This window comes from Oncorhynchus kisutch, linkage group LG18, assembly GCF_002021735.2.
Source record: "Oncorhynchus kisutch isolate 150728-3 linkage group LG18, Okis_V2, whole genome shotgun sequence".
In the NCBI taxonomy this organism is placed as follows: domain Eukaryota; kingdom Metazoa; phylum Chordata; class Actinopteri; order Salmoniformes; family Salmonidae; genus Oncorhynchus; species Oncorhynchus kisutch.
Genome location: NC_034191.2, coordinates 30,156,200 through 30,179,372, shown reverse-complemented (window position 1 = coordinate 30,179,372; position 23,173 = coordinate 30,156,200). Strand labels below are relative to the sequence as shown.

Sequence of the window (23,173 nt, the reverse complement as noted above, 5' to 3'; positions counted from 1 at the left end):
CATATGTGTCTTATATCGGCTGAAAGCTTAAATTCTCGTTAATATAACTGCACTATCCAATTTACAGTAGCTATTACCCGAGAAAAAATAGGTCTGATATATTCCACTCTGATGGTGAAATGTGTACTTACATTCTGAAATCTTGCTCTGATTTATCAACCCAAGGGTCCCAGAGATAAAATGAAGTGTTGTTTTGTTAGAGAAAATCCTTTTTCATATACTAAAAAGGTCCATACAGCATACACGATCGATTTTGTATTTTCACTCGTTCAATTTGCAAAGAAAGGAATCTGTGAAAATCTAACCCTAAACGTTCTTTCAACCAGTCAAATCGACAACAAAAAAATCCCCCCAGCCCCAGCTGAAACACCTGACTCTAATCACCTAATCATGATCTTCAGTTTAGAATGCAATTTGATTAAACAGATGTGTTTGCCAGGGATGGAAAAAAGTGCGACATCAGTCAGGCCCTTGGGGAAAGGAAGTACCCACCTCTGCGCTAGAGGGTAAACATTTTCTAATGGCTAAAATAGTTTCCCCACCCCCTCAATCTACAAACAATACCCCATAAAATACAAAGCCAAAAAAGAAAAAGCTTTACCATTTTTTTCAGTGGGGGGGTTATATTTACATAAGTGTTCAGAATTTCTCCCATCAAGCGCTGTCAGGTTGGATGGGGAATGTTGCAGCACAGCTATTTTCAGCTCTCTCCAGAAATATTCGATCAGGTTCAAGTCCAGGCTCTGGCTGGGCCTCAAGGACTTTGAGACTTGTCTTGAAGCCACTCCCTCGTTGTCTTGGCTGTGTGCTTAGGGCCGTTGTCCTGTTGGAAGGTGAACCGCCGCTCCAGTCTGATAGCCTTGAAAACCTTGTCAGGACATCTGTACTTTGCTCAGTTCATCTTTCCCTCCATCCTGACTAGTCGCCCAGTCCTGGCCGCTGAAAAACATTCCCACAGCATGATGCTGCCACCACCATGCTTCACCGTAGGGATGGTGCCAGGTTACTCCAGACATGACATTTTGCATTCAGGGCAAAGATTTCAATCTTGGTTTCATCAGACCGGAGAATCTTGTTTCTCATGGTCTGAGAGTCTTTAGGTGCCTTTTGGCAAACTCCAAGCGGGCTGTCGTGACTTTTACTGAGTGGCTTCTGTCTGGCCACTCTACAATAAAGGCCTGATAGGTGGAGTGCTGCAGATATGGTTGTCCTTCTGGAACATTCTCCCATCTCCACAGAGGAACTCTGGAGTGACCATCGGGGTTCTTGGTCACCTCCCTGACCTAGGCCCTTCACCCCAGCTCTAGGATTTCTTGGTAGTTGCAAACTTATTCCAAGAATGTTGGAATCCACTGTTCTTGGACCTTCCATGCTGCAGAACTGTTTTGGTACTCCTCCCCAAACGTGACCCTCGACAAAATCCTGTCTCTGAGCTCTACGGACAATTCATTCGACCTCATGGCTTGGTTTTTGCTCTAACATGCACTGTCAATGGTGGGACCTTTTTATATAGACAGGTGTGTGCCTAACCAAATTATATCTCGTCAATTGGATTTACCACAGGTGGACTCCAATCAAGTAGAAGAAACAGCAAGGATGATCAATGGCAACAGGACGCACCAGAGCTCAATTTCGAGTCTCATAGCAAAGGGTAGGAATACTTGTTGTTTTTTATTTTAGCTTTATTTAAACTAGGCAAGTCAGTTAAGAACATTCTTAATTACAACGACGGCCTAGGAACAGTGGGTTAAACTGCCTTGTTCAGGGGCAGAATGACAGATTTTTACTTTGTCAGCTCGGTGATTCGCTCTAGCAATATTTCGGTTACTGGCCCAACGCTCTAACCACTAGGCTACCTGCCGCCCTGAATAAGATATCAGTTTATGTTAAAGACATTTGCAAAAATTACACACGCAAAAAAAACGCTTATTCATTATGAGGTATTGTGTGTAGGTTGCGGAGTTATTTAAAAAAAATCTAGTTCGAATGAGACGAAACGCAACAAAATTTGGATAGTCAAGGGGTCTGAATACTTTGAATGCACTGTATGCACGCACGCAGTACCAGTCAAAAGTTGACACCTAGTCCAGGGTTTTTATTTACTTTAACATTTGTTGAATTTCTTTCCTTCCATTTGAACCAATCAGTTGTGCTGTCTCAAGATACAGAAGATTGCCCCATTGTGTAAATGACAAAGTCCATTTTATTTTAAATATAACTAGGCAAGTCGGTTAAAAACAAATTCAAATTTACAATGATGGCCTACCGAGGAACAGTGGGTTAACTGCCTTCAGGACAGATTTACCTTGTCAGCTCGGGGATTCGATTCAGAAACCTTTCAGTTACTAGCCCAACGCTCTAACCACTAGGCTACCTGCCGCCCCATTATGGCAAGATCAGCTCAAATAAGCAAAGGGTGGCAATTTCGAACCATCAAAACTATGAAATAACACATGGAATCATGTAGGAACCACAAGTTTAAAAAAAGTGAACAAATCAAAGTAGCCACCCTTTGCCTTGACAGCTTTGCATACTCTTGGCATTCTCTCAACCAGCTTCACCTGGAATACTTTTCCAACAGTCTTGAAGGAGTTCCCACATATGCTGAGCACTTGTTCGCTGCTTTTTCTTCAGTCTGTGGTCCAACTCATCCCAAACCATCTCAAATTGTGTGGCCAGGTCATCTGATGCAGCACTCATCACTCTCCTTCCTGGTAAAATAGTCCTTACACAGCCTGGAGGTGTGTTGGGTCATTGCCCTGGTGAAAAACAAAATGAGTGGGACTATGTGCAAACCAGATGGGATGGCCTATCACTGCAGAATGCAGTGGAAGCCATGCTGGTTAAGTGTGCTGCGAATTCTAAATAAAATCACTTGTCACCAGCAAAGCACCATCACACCTCCATGCTTCACGGTGGGAACCACACATGCAGAGATTATCCGTTCACCTACTGTGTCTCTCAAAGACATGGCGGTTGGGAACCAAAAATCTCACATTTGGACTCGGACCAAAGGACCGATTTCCACCAGTTTAAATGTCCATTACTCATGTTTCTTGGCCAAAGCAAGTCTCTTCTTATTGGTGTGGTTTCTTTGCAGCAATTCAACCATGAAGGCCTAATTCACGCAGTCTCTTCTGAACAGTTGATGTTGAGATGTCTTACTTGGACTCCGTGAAGCATTTATTTTGGCTGCAGTTTCTGAAGCTGGTAACTCTGAACTTACTCTCCTCAGCATAGGTAACTCTGGATCTTCCATTCCTGTGGCAGTCCCCGTGAGAGCCAGATTCAATATTGCGCTTGAAAAAACTTTCAAAGTTCTTGAATTTTTCTGTATGGACTGACCTTCATGTCTTTTAATCTGTTATGGCTGCACCCCTTTGTTCTCAATTTCCGCCTGAAGACATACCCAAATCTAACTGCCTGTAGCTCAGCCCCAGAGGCAAGGATATGCATATTCTTGGTATCATTTGAATGGAAACATTCTGAAGTTTGTGGAAATGTTCATTGGATGTAGGAGAATAGAACACAGATCTGATGGAAGAAAAGAGAAAAAGAGCATACGTTTTCTGTTTTTTATTGCTGTATTATCTTTCACATGTACTAGAATAGGATACTGGAGATAATTTTGATGGATAACACGAGGGAAACTGTAGGTGTGCAAAGTTTCAGACTGATAACTTCAGGAATGGGTGAGCTACATGACATTTAGCATGAAGTCACCCAGCAAGTTGCCCAAATGTACCCAAGTGGCCGAATTAGTGAAATTACCTATAACTATATACAACATATCAAAAAGTAATTATAACACACACGCCAAAAAAAAACAGTACACCCTTTGGAAGTCCTCGACACAATATTTTGCTGCTGTGCCATAGCAGTCTCTTTCTGATATAAAGCAGAGGCAAACTGAATAAGTGGTGCAGTTCATGCGACACAGAACACAACGACGCCTCCATGCTGTGCCCTTTTGGCCCTGAGGCACAAAAGCCTTTTATCAGCCTTTTATCATCACATAAAATAAACATATGTATTGTATAGAGCAGAGGGAACAGTCCCTAAGGTGAAGTGCTGTTCCATTCAACTCCGGCCATGGTTGAGGGCCTGCCCTCCTCTGAACAGCACCCAATGGCTATTTCATATGGAAATGAAGAGGAGTAGCAGGCGCAGTGGCCATATGTGTGTTTGCTGTTCTACTCCATGCCATTTTAATAAAACAATTGAAAATATATATCTGACATGGAATATATATATATCACACAAACAAACCACACATTTCATTACAAATTTAAAAAAATATATATATATATTTCATAAAACGGCATTAGCACTTACCCGTCCAGGAGTACGTCCTGTCCTTGCAGAAACAGCTCCTGAGTTCCTGTTTGAATCACAACACAAATCTCTTTCACTTTCGACTTTGACTTTGCTTTTCCTGATTTATTCGCCATGATGTCTTCAATGAAATCGTTGAAAATACCACTTTCCGAAATACAGCTGCGCGTAACAAGCCTCTGATCGTCAAGGCGAGAATGGAGTTCGTTACGCGTGCGATATCAAACAAGGAATGGTGTTCCAACCCAAAACCATTACATACTGGCGTTTACCTCAGCTCATTGGCGATCTACCCAGCTAGATTTCAAGAAGATCATTGGGCAGAAATACAGTCCCATCAATGAAGCTTCGCTAAAATGATTGGTGCGTAAGGTAGTCATTGCTCGTTGTCTTCAAATCAGTTCACAATTTTTTTTTATTTGGCTGTGTTGCAAACATCCAGAGGAATGAACTGAAACCAACCATGACTAGATAAACGATGGTTTACCGTGTGTAATTACGTTGAATGCTCTGTAAAAAATTGATGAGATGGAATTCACGGCACAAACAGGTTACAAAATGTTTCGATTTAAGCTATAAAAATGGATTTTATCAAAGAAAACGGCACTTCATTTGATCACTGGGACCCTCAGGAAGAGAAATAAGAGCAAGATATCAGAATGTAAGTCATAATTTTACCTTCAGATGTGAATGTGTAAAAACTGTCATGGCGGAAAATGTTTCTGTTGATTGCTCTTAAACAAAAGCATGGTATTTGTTCTCTGTAATAGCTATTTTAAATTGGAAAATGTAGTTTGATTACCAAGATCCCAATCTTTTGAAGGGCGTAAGACACTTGCATTTTCAAGAATGTTTAATGTTACGATGTTGTATTTTTAGTTGTCACTCTGAAATTTCCCCTGATGTTGATTCCTGTACAGGGATCGCAGCCATAACAGGTTCTTCTTATGGCTGGGGGCAGTTTTGAGTAGCTTGGATGAATAAGGTGCCCATAGTAAACTGCCTGTTACTCAGTCCCAGTTGCTAATATATGCATATTATTAGTATATTTGGATAGATAACACTCACTGTTTTGAATGATGTCTGTGAGTATAACAGAACTCATGGCAGGCAAAAACCTGAGAAAAAAATCCAGCCCGGAAGTGGATAATCTGACGTTGGTCATTTTTTAAATCATTCCCTATTGAAGATACAGTGGGATATTGGTTGTTGCACCTCCTAAGGATTCCACTAGATGTCAAGTCTTTAGAACCTTGTTTGATGCTTCTACTGTGAAGGGGGGCCAAATGAGTGGGGAATGAGTCAGAGGTCTGCCAGAATGCCTTGAGCTCGTGACGCTTGTTCACGTGAGTTAGCTCGCATTCCATTGCATTTCTACAGACCAAGGAATTCTCCGGTTGGAACATTATTGAAGATTTATGTTAAAAACAGACTCAGGACAACTGAGCTTTGAAGGAATATGCAGATTTAAAGAGGAGTCCGTAATTTGCTTTCTAATAATCATAATCTTTTCCTCAAAGAAGTTCATGAATTTATCACTGCTAAAGTGAAAGTCATCCTCTCTTGGGGAATGCTGCTTTTTAGTTAGCTTTGCGACAATATCAAAAAGGAATTTCGGATTGTTCTTATTTTCCTCAAGTAAGTTAGAAAAATAGGATGATCGAGCAGCAGTAAGGGCTCTTCGGTACTGCACGGTACCGTCTTTCCAAGCTAGTCGGAAGACTTCCAGTTTGGTGTGGCGCCATTTCCGTTCCAATTTTCTGGAAGCTTGCTTCAGAGCTCTGGTATTTTCTGTGTACCAGGGAGCTAGTTTCTTATGAGAAATGTTTTTAGTTTTTAGGGGTGCAACTGCATCTAGGGTATTGCGCAAGGTTAAATTGAGTTCCTCAGTTAGGTGGTTAACTGATTTTTGTCCTCTGGCGTCCTTGGGTAGACAATCTGGAAGGACATCAAGGAATCTTTGTGTTGTCTGTGAATTTATAGCACGACTTTTGATGTTCCTTGGTTGGGGTCTGAGCAGATTATTTGTTGCAATTGCAAACGTAATAAAATGGTGGTCCGATAGTCCAGGATTATGAGGAAAAACATTAAGATCCACAACATTTATGACTGTGACAGTGAGTGGGTCCAGAGACATGTTGGACAAAACCCACTGAGTCGATGATGGCTCCGAAAGCCTTTTGGAGTGGGTCTGTGGACTTTTCCATGTGAATATTAAAGTCACCAAAGATTAGAATATTATCTGCTATGACTACAAGGTCCGATAGGAATTCAGGGAACTCAGTGAGGAACGCTGTATATGGCCCAGGAGGCCTGTAAACAGTAGCTATAAAAAGTGATTGAGTAGGCTGCATAGATTTCATGACTAGAAGCTCAAAAGACGGAAACGTCATTTTGGGGGGGGGTAAATTGAAATTTGCTATCGTAAATGTTAGCAACACCTCCGCCTTTGCGGGATGCACAGGTGATATGGTCACTAGTGTAGCCCGGAGGTGAGGCCTCATTTAACACAGTAAATTCATCAGGCTTAAGCCATGTTTCAGTCAGGCCAATCACATCAAGATTATGATCAGTGATTAGTTCATTGACTATAATTGCCTTTGAAGTAAGGGATCTAACATTAAGTAGCCCTATTTTGAGATGTGAGGTATCATGATCTCTTTCAATAATGACAGGAATGGAGGTGGTCTTTATCCTAGTGAGATTGCTAAGGCGAACACCGCCATGTTTAGTTTGGCCCAACCTAGGTCGAGGCACAGACACGGTCTCAATGGTGATAGCTGAGCTGACTACACTGACTGTGCTAGTGGCAGACTCCACTATGCTGGCAGGCTGGCTAACAGCCTGCTGCCTGGCCTGCACCCCATTTCATTGTGGAGCTAGAGGAGTTAGAGCCCTGTCTATGTTGGTAGATAAGATGAGAGCACCCCTCCAGCTAGGATGGAAAATCACCAGATGTTTTTGGACTACTTTACATAACGCCCCAATGTATACTGAGATTTTCTTATATAAATATGCAGTTTATCGAACAAAACATATGTATTGTGTAACATGAAGTCCTATGAGTGTCATCTGAAGATCATCAAAGGTTAGTGATTAATTATATTTCTGATTTTTGTGACTCTTCTCTTTGGCTGGAAAAATGCCTGTGTTTTTCTGTGACTTGGCTCTGACCTAACATAATCGTTTGTGGTGCTTTTGCCGTAAAGCCTTTTTGAAATCGGACACTGGTGGGATTAACAAGAAGTGTATCTTTAAAATGGTGTGAAATACTTATGTTTGAGGAATTTAAATTATGGGATTTCTGTTTCGAATTTGGCGCCCTGCACTTTCACTGGCTGTTGTCCCATCGATCCTGTTAGCGGGATCTCAGCCCAGTCTCAACGTCAACAGTGAAGAGGCAACTCAGGGATGCTGGCCTTTTTGGCAGAGTTCCTCTGTCAGGTGTCTGTTCTTTTGGCCATATTAATCTTTAAATTTTTATTGGCCAGTCTGAGATGTCGCTTTTTCTTTGCAACTCTGCCTAGAAGGCCTGCATCCCGGAGTTGCCTCTTCACTGTTGACGTTGAGACTGGCAAATTGAAGAGGTTCTAGGGTGGCAGGTAAGGTGGCGATATGATCCTTGACTAGTCTCTGAAAGCGCTTCATGATGACAGAATGAGTGCTACGGGATGATAGCTATTTAGTTCAGATACCTTTTGCTTTCTTGGGAACAAGAATAATGGTGGCCATCTCGAAGCATGTGGGGACAGCAGACTGAGATGGGGATTGACTGAATAAGTCCGTAAACACACCAGCTAGATGGTCTGCGAATGCTCTGAGTACTCGGGTAGGGATGCCATCTGGGCCGGCATCCTTGCGAGGGTTAACACGTTTAAATGTTTTACTCACATCGGCCACGGAGAAGGAGAGCCCACAGTCTTTGGTAGCGGTTTGTGTCTGTGGCACTGTATTGTCTTCAAAGCTCGCAAAGACATTGTTTTAATTTGTCTGGCAGCAAGACTTCGATGTCTGCGACAGGGCTGGTATTCTTTTTGTAGTCCTTGATTGTCTGTAGGCCCTGCCACTGGTGTTTGAGCCGTTGAATTGCGACGCCACTTTGTCTAAATACCGCTAGGCAGGTAGCCTAGTGGTTAGTGTTGGGCCACTAACTGAAAGGTTGCTAGATCGAATCCCTTAAGCTGCCCCTGAACAAGACAGTTAGCCTACTGGGGAACAGTGGTTTATCATTGTAAGTAAGAATTTGTACTTAACCTTTCTAGCGCAGGGCTTCCGCTAGCGGAACACCTCGACAACATTCCGCTGAAAGACAGTGTGCGAAATCCAAAAATAATTTTAACAAGTCTAATACAGCAAATGAAAGATAATCGGACACGATGGTTAACAAGATGTTTATCAAAAATGCTTTACAGCGAAAGCACAACATATGATTGTTAGGTCCTAGCCAAGTCAAAAGAACAGCCACTTTTCCAGCGAAAGATTGGAGTAAAAAAAGCTGAAATATAGATCAAATTAATCACGAACCTTTGATCTTCATCATATGACACTCATAGGACATCATGTTACACAATACATGTATGTTCTGCCCTACGTGCAGTAATGTTTTGATTCCAAAACATCCAGTGATTTTGCAGAAATACTAAAAATAAACATTGATAAAAGATACTAGTGTTATTCACAGAATTAAAGATATGCTTCTCCTTAATGCAACCACTGTCAGATTTCAAAAAATCTTTACGGAAAAAGCATAATCTGAGAATGGAGCTCAGAACCCAAAACAGCCAGAGGAATAGTCGCCATTTTGGAATCAACAAAGTTAGAAATAACACCATAAATATTCACTTACCTTTGATCTTCATCAGAAGGCACTCCCAGGAATCCCAGTTTGACAATAAATGACTGATTTGTTCCATTTATGTCCAAATAGCCACTTGTTGTTAGCGTGTTCAGCCCAGTAATCCATCTTCATGAGGCGCAGGCACTCCGTCCAGACAACTCAAAGTTCCGTTACAGTCCTTTAGAAACATGTCAAACGATGTATGGAATCAATCGTTAGGATGTTTTTAACATATAACATTTAACATATGACACATAACATCAATAATGTTATAGAAAAGACAACCTGAGAAATTCCTTTTTCACCTGCCATATGCGTTCTGTTATACTCAGACATCATTCAAACAGTTTTAGAAATGTCAGTGTTTTCTATCCAATACTAATAATAATATGCATATATTAGCATCTGGGACAGAGTATAAGGCAGTTCACTTTTGGCACGCTATTCATCCAAAAGTCAAAATGCTGCCCCCTATCCCAAAAAGGTTAATTGACTTGCCTGGCTAAATAAAGGTGATTTTTATTTTATTTAAAAGTACAAAAACAACATTTTTATATACTGACGTTTGATTGCCATTGCGGAGGGAATAACTACAATGTTTGTATTGGGCCATATTCCCAGTTGCCCTGCCATGATTAAATGCGGTGGTATGTGCTTTCAGTTCTGAGCGAAAGTTGCCGTCATTACACGGTTTCTGGTTAGGGAAGGTTTAAATAGTCACATTGTGTACAACATCTCATATACACTTCATTATAAACTAGCTCACTGAGTCAGTGTATGTCACTGTTATCTGAGGATACTTGGAACTAATCCCAGTCCACGTGATCGACGCAATCTTGAAGCGTGGAATCCGATTGGTCTTACCAGTGTTGGATAGACCGAAGCGTGGGTGCTTCCTGTTCTAAACTCAGCAAAAAAAGAAACATCCACTTTTCAGGACCCTGTATTTCAAAGATAATTAATATAAATACAAATAACTACATCTTCATTGTAAAGGGTTAAACACTGTTTCCCAATCTTGTTTTAATGAACCATAAACAATTAAGGAACATTCACCTGTGGAATGGTCATTAAGACACTAACAGCTTACAGATGGTAGGCAATTAAGGTCACAGTTATGAAAATTAGGACACTAAAGAGGCCTTTCTACAGACTCTGGAAAAACACCAAAAGAAAGATGCCCAGGGTCCCTGCTCATCTGCGTGAACATGCCTTAGGCATGCTGCAAGGAGGCATGAGGACTGCAGATGTGGCCAGGGCAATAAATTGCAATGTCTGTACTGTGCGATGCCTAGGCAGCGCTACAGGGAGACTGGACAGACAGGTGATCGTCCTCTCAGTGGTAGACCACGTCTCGGACCTGTTGGATCGGAGGGTGAGGGCCATTCCCCCCAGAAATGTTTGGGAACTTGCAGGTACCTTGGTGGAAGAGGTGGGGTAACATCTCACTGTAAGAACTGGCAAATCTGGTGCAGTCCTTGAGGAGGATATGCACTGCAGTACTTAACCTGTTGGTGTTAGGGGGCAGTATTTTCATTTTTTGAAAAAAATGTTCCCGTTTTAAACGGGATATTATTTCAGGAAAAGATGCTAGAATATGCATAGCTTTCGATAGAAAACACTCTAACGTTTCCAAAACTGTAAAGATATTGTCTGTGAGTATAACAGAACTGATGTTGCAGGCGAAAGCCTGAGAAAAATCCAATCCGGAAGTGCCCCAGGTTTTGAAAGCGCTGCGTTCCAATGACTCCCTATATGGCTGTGATTGTACCATCAATGAGCTTACGCTTTCTACGTATTCCCCAAGGTGTCTACAGCATTGTGACGTAGTTTTACGCATTTCTGTTGAAGAATAGCCGTATGGGGGTACATTGCGTAAGTGGTCACATGGTGGCTCCGAGAGAGATTCTCGCGTAAAGTGCAGAGGTACCCATTACTCCAATCGGTCCTAGAGAAAAAGGAATTGTCCCGACGGATATATTATCGAATAGATATTAGAAAAACACCTTGAGGATGGATTCTAAACAAAGTTTGCCATGTTTCTGTCGATATTATGGAGCTAATTTGGAAAATAATTAGGCGTTGTGGTGACCACTATTTCCGTGAAGAACAAACGGAGCTGAATAACAAGATGTTAATTTTGGGGGAAAAATTTACTTTGGCGATCTACCTGGGAGTCTCGTGAGTGAAAACATCCGAAGTTCATCAAAGGTAAACTATTTAATTTGATTGCTTTTCTAATTTCCGTGACAAGGTTGCTTGCTGCTAGCAAGGCATAATGCTATGCTAGGCTATTATAAACTTACACAAATGCTTGTCTAGCGTTGGCTGTAAAGCATATTTTGAAAATCTGAGATGACAGGGTGATTAACAAAAGGCTAAGCTGTGTTCCAATATATTTCACTTGTGATTTTCATGAATCGGAAGATTTATGTCCGTTGCGTTATGCTAATTAGTGTAAGATGATGAAAACGGTCCCGTTCTCGGGATGGGATGTCACTAGAGGTTAATGCAGCTGGTGGCCACACCAGATACTGACTTACTTTTGATCCCCCCTTTTATTCAGGGACAATTTATTCCATGTCTGTGGAACTTGTTCAGTTTGTCTCAGTTGACTTGTTATATTCATACAAATATTTACACATGTTAAGTTTGCTGAAAATAAATGCAGTTCACAGTGTCAGGACGTTTCTTTTTTTTTGCTGAGTTTAGTTTCTGCAACAAGATGGAGCAACAAGATGGAGTCGTGGTCGGATTTTCCAAAAGGGGGCCAGGTGAGGGCCTTGTATGCGTCGTAAAATTTAGAGGAGCAGTGGTCGAGTGTGTTACTCGCTCGTACTGCAATTGAAATGCTGCTAGATTTTAAGTAGAGTTGTTCTCAAATGAGCTTTTGTTAATTACCAGCTACAATAAATGCAGCCTCAGGATATATGGTTCCAGTTTGCATACGGCCCAGTGACGTTCCTTGATGGCCGTCTTGGTTTCCGCTTGCGGGGGGATATACACGGCTGTGACAATAACGAAGGAGAGTTCTCTTGGGAGATAATGCAGTCGTCATTTGACTGAGGATTTCTAGGTCAGGTGAACAAAACAACTTGTTCTTATATGATTTTACAATTACACCATGAGTTGTTAATCATGTAACATACCATACCCTGTCCTTCTTTCCGGAGTGATGTTTATTCCTGTCGGCAGCATGCACTGAATATCCCGTTGGCTGTAATGACTCTGACACCATGTCCCAAGCTAGCCATGTTTCGGTGAAACAGAGTATGTTTACAATCCCAGATATCTCTTTGGAAATCAACTCATGCCCTTATTTCGTTGACTTTAACTAGGGACTGGACGTTAGCGAGTAATTTACTCTGAAGCGCTACGTGGTGTGCGTGCATCCGAAGCCTCACTAGGAGACCGCTCCGGCCCCTCTCCTCCGGCACCGTTGTTTTGAGTCTGCCTCTGGAATAATTTCAAACGCTACAGACGTTTTCATGAAGACCGATTTTTCGGGATGTCTCATGGTCTGACAAACACTGCTCTAGCTCTGCCACCTTTCACCGCAGATGCCGAAGAGCAATATCGGTGGATTGAGAAACATATTTCTAGCTGAAATAAACAAATTGGTATTTTTTATGTTAATTAGATTTCCACAGTGACGCTACCGTTGTAGGCCAAGGGTTCATTGCTGGATGTCTGCAGGTAAGAAGACTGTTAATTGCTGCTGTCTAATGACATAGACATGGGGTCAGTCTCATGGTACACTATTCTCTACATAGTGCACTGCATTAGGCCAGAGCTCCCTATTCCTCATACCAGAGCACTATGAGACACTGGTCAAAAGTAGTACGCTAATAGGGAATAGGGAGCTATTTTGGATGAAAGTCTGCAGTAGCCCAACCCCACCTATCAGATTCATTGAACTGGACAGAATTCATATGACTGACTTGTCTTTTTCATGGACATTTATGGTTGCCCAGGGATACAACTGTAATGACCCAATCCTTTTATATAATTGGTTCAAACTCCTGAATGTTAGAGGCAAAGGCCTTTCCTACACACTCAGAACTGTTGAGTACAGTACCTACATGGTTATAGAGGGGGAGAGAGAATATGGGCACATGCTCCACACAATCCTTTGTTATAGAAATGTCTTAAAAGCTTCCCGCTCCCTTGGTTTTCTCTTTCCCTCCCCCTCTGTGGGCAGAGTAACTCCTGTGCCTTACAATAGTGCTGCTCTTCCATGGCTTCGTGATCTTAACCGCTCTACTAAGCCATGTATCACATTGCTTTTATTCTATTGTCTATTTATTGAATGTTTCTCTCTTTCTGTAATGTATTTCTCTGCCTGCCAGTCAGTGGCCTTGTCTTTTTATAACTGTACTGAGCCTGGTCCTCCACCCTATTTGTTTCTACTGAGGTTATCATTTCACAGGCCAGAGAGAGAAGCACTGTAACACTGAGCCAGAACAAGCCCAGGTTGTGATATCATGCTCTATATACAGCAGCAGGCAGGCAGCACAGAGCAACTGATAAAACATTGAGCCTATTCAGAGTTAAGGTCTACCACATAGAAGCCTTAATACGCCAATACCACACTTGGGTTCAAATAATACCATGTTATCTTTCAAATACTTTAGCTGCACGTCATTGAGCTTGCCCGGTGCAATATAATAGTCCTAAAAGTGCAAATTCCACACAATTTGTAATCCAGGCAGTCAAGAAAATGAATACTAGCTACCTTTTTTTAAAACCAGGTCTACAGGGTATACCTACACACACAACCAGCATATACGATCAAAGACTTGACCTACATACAAATGGATATAAAATTCAAAAGGGAATAGAATTCTATATGTGACACGGTTCCTCAGAGTTCAGACATTCATTAAATGTTTTAAGCATACAGGCTAGTGTTGAAATATTCAGCAGGTCTATACATCTTGTCTACGGCTGTGATGTCAAATGTACTTGAGAAACCTTGTTAGAGAGATGGTGTCCTGGCTGGCGAAGCAGAAAAGCTAGTTTTATAGCCTGGATTGACCAGTAAGAAGATGGCTAAGTAGCCCATTGCTTGGTAATGATTGGCACAATCAAGACTGAGTGAGTGTATACTGAAATGTGTGCATGTCTTTGACTCTATGGGCTGTTGTAGGGTGTAAGACTAGGCAATATGTAACAAGTTTCTCTGAGTTGGAAGGCTAATTTAGGATCCGGTCCCCCCCTGTCCATGTAATATTATTCATTATAAAAGACAAAACTGATTCTATATCAGCAATCCTACTCAGATGCTTGATACATGCAGCACCAGGTCTGTCGCGCATTGCCTTGCTTTTAAATTAATTTCATAGTGACTTTAGGGGCCGCAGGTAGCCTAGTGGGTAGAACAGTGGGCCATAACTGAAAGGTTGCTAGATCGAATCGCCGAGCTGACAAGGTAAAAATCTGTTGTTCTGCCCTGAACAAGGCAGTTAATCCACTGTACCTAGGCCGTCATTGTAAATAAGAATTTGTTCTTAACTGACTTGTCTAGTTAATTCAAGGTTAAATAAAATAGTGCAGTGTGAAAGCTGTGCAGCGTGGCTGCTCTGGGGCGGGGCTCTTGAAGCAGGCGTGTGTGGTGCGGAGCTAGCTCAACAGGACGTGACGTGATCAACACGCTGGCTGGCAGGCAACAGGCTTGCGCTGTATGAGCTAATGCAGCCTCTCCTTGCTCTGTTTGTTGTATATTCTTCATGGAACCGCTCTCACTGTCTTTGCCATTTGAATAGCAGCATTTCACCCTCTGCTGCATTCAGCCTATGTTTAGGGTTGTTATACGTTTTTTTGTCTAATTTGTCTACGCTCCCATTGGTGCAATAGCTGGTGAAATCCTTGTTAGAGGAGTTTCTCATGATCATGTCATTTTTTAAATTATATTTTTAAATAAAAGGGTGGGGTTGGGTATTGGCTGTCTAAGTAAGCAGCATGACGTAATCTATTTGCCAACCACTGTTTTTGTGTGTGTGTGTTGAATTGGTAAACAACAGTTTGTAGATACAGCATGTACTCTGAGCGAGGATGTCTTTTGTTACCTCTGGCCATGGCGGCCCACTCACTGATAACAACCAACCACACACGGTTTCCTCTCACTGTGGGCTGGTAGCCATGGAGACCAGCGTGCTTGCGCTCTGTTAGTCCTCTTCCCATTTCTCTCTCCCACCCTCTCCCTTTTCTTTTTCCCTCTGTTTTCTCTTCTTCCTTTTTATCTCCCTCTTTTGCCCCTTCTCTCTCGTCTGTTCTTGCCGCATAGTGAATTTGGTATGTTTTTTTTTATATAACCCCCCCCCCCCCCAGAGGTCGAGCCAGGGTGAGGAGGGAAAAGCTTGGATCTCAACAGTCCGACACTGCAGTACTTCAGCATCTTGATTTGACTGATGCCGATACAAGAATGCTTTTGTCCTTCCCAGTCTCTGTTGCTCTCATTGATACATCTTGTTCCTAGCTGAGGTAGAATAATTAATTGGCCCCCATCTTCCCTTGTATGGAGGTCAGATATTTCACCGGATGTAAAAATGTGAAGCATCCGCTTGGCGTTTCCACTCACTACCATTGGCCAGGAGAAGATGGAACGAGATGCATTTTGGCTGATCATCTGTAAATGTTGTTACAGATGAAACATTTTGATCTCAATCCCAAAACTAGAATCCAGAGTGGGAAAAAAAATAAGGCTTGTTTAAAGGAGTGCCATGGCGAATTATTGCACATGGGCACTTCAGAGTAGGTGTTCCATAATGGAAATATGCAAATTAATGTTAGAACGTGCCAATTGCATTTCGCTAGCTCGTGCTTGGCTCTGCTCACCTTGCTTGCTCTGCCCACTATCAATAATTTGTTCCTATTTGAACTGACAGGCTGTGATCAATCGTGGCTTAGTTTTACCAATCCTTGGTGGTACTGTAAGCGTTTAATGAATCTGAAATGAGAAATGGGGTGATGTCTATCTCTTGCTTGGCTCTGGAAACCCTTGTGCAGGGTTTTGTGCTTTTCTGGAGGACAGAACAGGCTGTAGCTGGTTTGGGTTGTTCTTTTAATATATCTGTGTACATGACACCAAGGATCTTTTTGTTTTGCCCGTCTCAGCTGAGAGGCCCACAGTGTACCATTGTCTGCTGCGGCAAGCAGCCCCCGAGTAAGACTGACTGTTCTGTTGCAGCCCAGGATAACACTAGTACATACGCACAACCAATATGCTTCAGGGGTTTCTGTCTCTGTCTGCTGGGCCTGGGTGGAGCTAGGGAAACACGGTACACACAGTCACAACACACACCCTTTTAACTCTTTTACACAACACACTAACCTCTTCACCAGACCTGCAGCAGGCTGTCACATGGCCGATAACCTCCTGCTGACCTTCAGTTGTAATCACACTGCTATTGTCATCTGGGAGTAGGCAGGGATACAGGAGGGGAGGAGGGGGAGGGCAGGGTGGTACATGGAGCACAGGGTGCAGTCAGGCTGAAAGGCCAGCTACATGCTGTCCTGACAGACTGTCAAACACACACACACACACACACCACTTTAAAGCCAGCCAGCCTCCATGTGTCTGCCAAGCCCAACATCTTTATTTAAAATTATTTTTTGGTCAATTTTCTCACTCAGGTGAATAGCCTTGCCCAATGCCCCCACACACATCCAGACCATACAACGCTGTGAGAGTAAGCCCTCCTTGAACTTTGACACCTATTATCGATCTATCGAACTTTACTACTTAAACTCACATTCTGTTCTCACTGTAAATTCATTCCGTTCAGACCAGGGTTTCCGTTAGCCAGTAATAGTTGGCGTCAGAGAAGAAGAAAATAAAAAATCCCTTTGCAAAATAATGCTTTTTCTTTAGGCAATTCAGTCATTAGGCTATTCACCAGTTGCGGTAAATACATTTTGACTGGCCATGCTTATGTCTAAGTTACTTTGTATAATTTAATGGAATTAAATTGCCGTCTGTACAGTATATTTGTTTTAATCACATGCGCAGAGCGTACAGATACAGAGCCTTTGAATGGACAATCTGTCAGACAGACTGCAGTATCTTTCGCTGCTTTCGCGACAGCTGGGGACTCTGGAAAAATGAGGTCAAATCATGACCTCTGTGATCTTCAGGTCGGAAAGTCGGAGCTCTAGAAAGAAGCCGGAGTTCCCGAGTTGGATGACTGTTCAAAACAATTTTTCCCAGTCGGAGCTATGTTTAAAAAAGAAAATAATAATCATGTCTCGACTGCACAGAAGTCGGAAGTCTGATATTCCTGTGGTCCCAGTTGTTTTGTAAGAGATCAAACGGCAATGGAAGGCAGGCTTCATCAGTGCATCACACCATTTTGCAATGAACTGGAGGCAGTATGCATTTTTTTTTAAACTACTTGTGTACAGTGTGTGGACACCCCTTCAAATTAGTAGATTCAGCTATTTCAGCCACACCCGTTGCTGACAGGTGTATAAAATCAAGCACACAGCAATGCACTCTCCGTAGACAAACATTGGCAGTAGAATGTCCTTATTAAAGAGCTCAGTGATTTTCGACGTGGCACCGTAATAGGATGCCACCTTTCCGACAAGTCAGTTTGTCCATCTTCTGCCATGTCGAAAGCTTTGAAGTGGAAACATCTAGGAGCAACAACTGCTTAGCCACGAAGTGGTAGGCCACACAAACTCACAAAACGGGACTGCTGAGTGCTGAAGTGAGTAGCGCTTAAAAATCGTCTGTCCTCATTTGCAACACTCACTACTGAGTTCCAAACTGCCTCTGGAAGCAACTTCAGCACAAGAACTGTTCGTCGGTAGCTTCATGAAATGGGTTTCCGTGGCCCCGAAGCCTCACAGAAGCCTTAGATCACCATGCACAATGCAAAGCATCAGCTGGTGTGGTGTAAAGCTTGTTGTCATTGGAGTAGTGGAAACCCGCTCTCTGGAGTGATTTATGGCGCTTGACTATCTGGTAGTCCAACAGACTAATCTGGGTTTGGGGGATGTCAGGAGAACGCTACCTGCCCTAATGCATAGTGGAGCTGTTTTTAATGGTTCGGACTAGGCCCCTTAGTCCCAGTGAAGGGAATTCTTAACACTACAGCCTAGTGACATTCTAGACGATTCTGTGCTTCAAACTTTGTGGCATGGGGAAAAGCCCATTCCTGTTTCAGCATGACAATGCCCTGTCTACAAAGTGAGGTCCCTACATAAATGGTCGAGATCAATGTGGAAGAGCTTGACTGATCTGCACAGACCCCAACCTCATTGAACACCTTTGGGTTGAATTAGAATGCTGACTGCAAGCTAGGCCTTATCGCCCAACATCAGTGCCCGACCTCACTAGTGCTCTTGTGGCTGAATGGAAGCAAGTCCCCGCAGCAATGTTCCAACATCTAGTGGAAAGCCTTCCCAGAAGAAGGGAGGCTGTTATAGCAGCAAACGGGGGAACCAACTCCATATTAATGCCCATGATTTTGAATGAGATGTTCGACTAGCAGGTGTCCCAAATACCTTTGGTAATGTAGTGTATATATATGTAATTATTTGAGACCTGAACATTTTAATACATATTGAGGCATGTCTTACCTTGCTTCAAAGCAGCCTATTAGAGCTCCCTTTTTACTTCTTCAATGGATATTTTCATATCGGTCACATGAAACCGCTTGCATGTGCCGTGCACTTTGACAACTGTTTTCCCACTAATTGCATTATGAAACAAACCATTTGTGTGTGGCCTTCAGCCTTGTGCAAGTTGCACCCAATGCATGTCAATAAATTGAAAATGTTGCCGGTCTAATGTCCTGCTCCACATTTCCTTAACGGAAACCCTGGTTCAGACAAGCGTTTCAGCTGAATGACTTTTAGCACTGAAATAACCTAGCCCTGGGTGGGTAAATTTAGCCTCAGCCGTGGCTTTAGTTCCAGGTTGCACCCACAGGTCAGTTACGTGTGTGTATTGGCCCAACTCTGAACAGAGGAAGAGTCACACAGTGAAATGACTGCCTGACTCCTCTCTGTCTGGTTTATCTCCACATCTCATACCGCTAGGTCATCTTTCACTTCTCGTCTAATATAAAGAATTTTATAGAATAGCTGGTTGTGCGCACTATGAGTTGTTTCTGTGGTGTACAGTAGGCTAGTTTTAATTTTCTCTCTACTCTGTGGGGAGTGATTCCTCCATTATTTGCCCAGAGCAACAAGATCTCATTATCGACAGCAGACATGTGCAATCTGTGCCAAATTGGTCTGTGCGTGTGATTTTTCTATAATGCATGTCAAACAAAAGACCAATGCAATTTACATGTTACTCAGACATGCTTATTTAATTTATTTGTTTTACCTGTAGTCACATCCCTGACTCTAAATTAAGTATGTCTCGTCTTCTAATCTCTACTGCTTTTAACAAGTTAACTAATTGCTGTTTTGTCCTATTGCAGAAATCGAGCGATAGCTGATTATCTTCGTTCCAATGGATATGAAGAGGCTTATTCAACTTTCAAGAAGGAGGCAGAATTAGACATGGTGAGTAATGATGGAACACATTACACACACTATCAATCAAGCCTATTTACCCAAACAATACGGCTTTGACTTCTACTTTATTCCCCCTTTTAATTGACGCGGACGTGTGACTGAATCCATATGAGCCCAATTAAGGTGCTTTACAGCCATGATTATAGGTAGTCTCTCTCACACACACACACACACACACACACACACACACACACACACACACACACACACACACACACACGACACTGCAGTCAGGGTTGTGGAACAGAAGCTGAAGATAACCTCTCTCCCTGTCTTCCCAGCTGTGCTCTATCAGAGCTAATGTAACTGCAGGTAGTTAGCAGCTAAAGCCCTGAATGAAAGAGCCCTTTGAATTTATGCAATGAACAATCTCTCCTCAAACAAGACAAAACAAGGAGCAAAGACGACGTGTGGCAGGTTAACATGTAAATGCTCCCTCTGCCTCTTTCTCCCAGTCTTTGTCATTACCTCTCTATTTGTATAGCACAGATGGGAGAGGTGTTCAGTCCTTCCTTCTCCCTAGTTAGTGGAAACAGCCTGAATAATATATGATTACTATGGACGGAGAAGCTCTGATGCGTCTGACACCACACGCACGCACTTTGAAAGGATTGTGTTAAAAGCCTGCCCTAATGATGCTGGCAACTCCATTAACAGCCTTCCATTGCCTTAATCTAGTCTATTCATTATCTGTTAAATGAGGAGGCTATGCCAATGGAGAATGAAGGCATTTCCCCTAATGCTACATTTACACAGCCTTTGTCTCAAGTTTCTTTTAAGACCTCCTAAAATAATGTAATGCGGTTTCTAGGTGAGCAGAGTGGTGTTGAAGATGGCATACTAAACAGCATGCCACACCTTGCGTCTGGCACGGCCCGCACGCACGTGCGCACACATACACCCTACTGATAGACTGGCAGACCACAGTGATAAGGAGGTGTGTGTGTGTGTGTGTGTGTGTGTGTGTGTGTGTGTGGAGCACTGACTGACTTTGTGTTAAGCCATCGGCAGATGGCAGATCACATTTCTCTCTCCTCCCTCTCTTCACAGGCACAGTGCCACAACTCCTTTCATCCCTCCATCCCCATCACCTCTCCTCCTCCCCCTTATCACTCTAAGCGCTGAGTGAGGCAGCAACTGTTCTCTTGTACACCTCTGCTATTTCTTCCAAGGAGCAGCAGCAGCTCAGCTTCAGTACACACACCTGCCCTCTGTGCCTTGCAGCACTACTTCACACATCCACATTTTCTCTTCTCCTAAGAGGGGAAAGAAATGGGTTAAATCTACCACAAAGCAACAAAATAATTCCCTCACTGAAACTGGCTAGCCTGTCAAGCTGGTGACCTGGTATAATACTTTACTGAATCACCAGAGAAGAGGGGTTGTACTACCCCTATCCCAATGCACCTATCTCCCTCTTGGCTCTTTCATCGTCTCCCATTAGTAACACCACATGAAGAGACAATGGAAATGCGTAGCAACTCTACTCAAACACCATCCCTTACCCCTTTGAGTTTTTAGAGTTTAATAGCCATATTAACAGGGTTACAGATGTAATTACAGGGTACAGTGAAATATGACCCTGATCACTGTGACTGGATCTATTTAGCATGCTGTGGAGGCAGAGGCAAGTGTGGGGCTCAGCTGCAGGTGACTTAACTCGACCTCACCCTGGCCCGTTGGCACCCCCAACTTAAACAAGAGCTGGGGGGCTCTGTCTAGTCTCCACACATACCAACCACTTCTTTGTCCTTTTCTGCCATCCCTGAATAAAACATGTAGGCTAGTTTTTAGGCAACATGATAGTCTTGATCTTGGCTAGTACCCGCAACAGGTTTCACTTAAGTTCGCCTTACTCCATACCCTAGCCATTCTGTAAACACGTACCAGAAGTCCCTCCTTTACCCTTTAGGAAAATGGCCTCCACACCCCTGTTGCTAGTTTTTTTTCTACAGGTGGAAGCCGCTCTCTTGCCAGGCTCCCTGAAGTTAATTTTCCTCCCCAGTGTACGGTTTGAGGGCATAAACCCTTGTCTGCAGGAGATTAGTTTGTGTGAGGGGGATTAAGAATGTGTTTGTGTCTCTAAGTATGTCTCCGTGTGTATATGTTTACAATTAGCCTCAAGGCTGACTATGTTTGGCTGTAGGGATGTAAATCCCATTCCTTATTACTGCGCTCTCGCTCGCGCACACTACTGTTCCCGAAGACTCTGTCTGCAATCTCAGCTGCCCCACAGGCAGACCCATAGGCCCCACTGATTAGGCCTAAGCTAAGTTCTGTGCTAGTGTGTGTGTTTCTGTGTGCGTGCAGTGTTCTTTTCCAAAAATGTATTTTTTTTTTCCCCAACCAGAATGAAGAATTGGATAAGAAGTACGCTGGCCTTTTGGAAAAGAAATGGACCTCAGTCATCAGATTACAAAAGAAGGTTTGTTTTGTTTCAGGTGATGCTTTTGTAGCTGGGGATTGTGTCTCCTAGTCTTGGCCCATGACTGCGGCGGAACGTCATCTGAGCCGATACTCACTATACACAGCGTATTAAAAAGATTACACAACAAAGAATTTAATGTGTTAACCTAATGCCCTTAAGATATGAGATCGTTTGATATGAGTGGCTTTGATGTGCTTACATAGCAGTACACTGAAGAAGCCAGCAGAGATTTCCATGTATCATCAGCATTAGCAAGCTTATATTAGATGTTTTTGCTCGCTTTTACAGATTATACACGTACTGTATTCCAAAATGGAGGTTTTCCAAGCATCTCAAAGTGCTTTACGTTGTAAGGGCTAAACTCACCTCATCCACCACCAATATGTATTTCCCACCAGATGAAGCGCGGCAGCTATTTTGTGCCAGAAATTTCTAATTTCCTTCTTTGTTACCGCATATCCTATTGTGACGGTATTACAATGTTGTCTACATATGCCCCCTAACCCCCAAGGTGATGGAGCTGGAGTCAAAGCTGAACGAGGCCAAGGAGGAGATAACCTTGGGTGGGCCCATAGCCCAGAAGCGTGACCCCAAAGAGTGGATACCTCGCCCGCCGGAGAAGTACGCGCTGAGCGGCCATCGTTCCCCCGTCACACGTGTCATCTTTCACCCAGTCTTCAGTGTCATGGTGTCTGCCTCCGAGGACGCCACAATAAAGGTCAGTAGAATATAAGAACCATCATAAACAACAAGTATTTACTCTGTTATTCTCCAGGGAAACAATTAAACAATGTACAAACAACGTGATGCACTTAAATGGGATGCAAGCAAAACCGCCCCAAACAACTTCCCCAACACTGTGCTGGCAAGTTATTTTATCCACTTGTATGGGAGTTGACAGTGATATGTATAACTGCAACCAATAAGGCCTGGGTTTGAGTCCCTTTTCAGTAAAGGTCAACTGCAGAGCTGTGTATCAACCATTGAACTACATCATCTTTAACCAATTCATGTCCTTACACAATTTCAAAACGCGCCAC

At 42.9% G+C, this 23,173-nt stretch overlaps 1 protein-coding gene across 3 annotated transcripts in view; it reads left to right on the top strand.

Moving 5' to 3' along the window:
- LOC109875604 (lissencephaly-1 homolog A) overlaps positions 1-23,173 on the top strand; it is an 87,544-nt gene that overhangs the window by 43,058 nt on the left and 21,313 nt on the right. For all 3 annotated transcript variants that reach the window (XM_020467976.2, XM_020467973.2, XM_020467974.2), the window contains exons 3-5: positions 19,609-19,693; positions 22,056-22,130; positions 22,645-22,851. In XM_020467976.2, the coding sequence (XP_020323565.1) occupies positions 19,609-19,693; positions 22,056-22,130; positions 22,645-22,851 (367 nt within the window). The remainder of the gene's footprint in view (positions 1-19,608; positions 19,694-22,055; positions 22,131-22,644; positions 22,852-23,173) is intronic.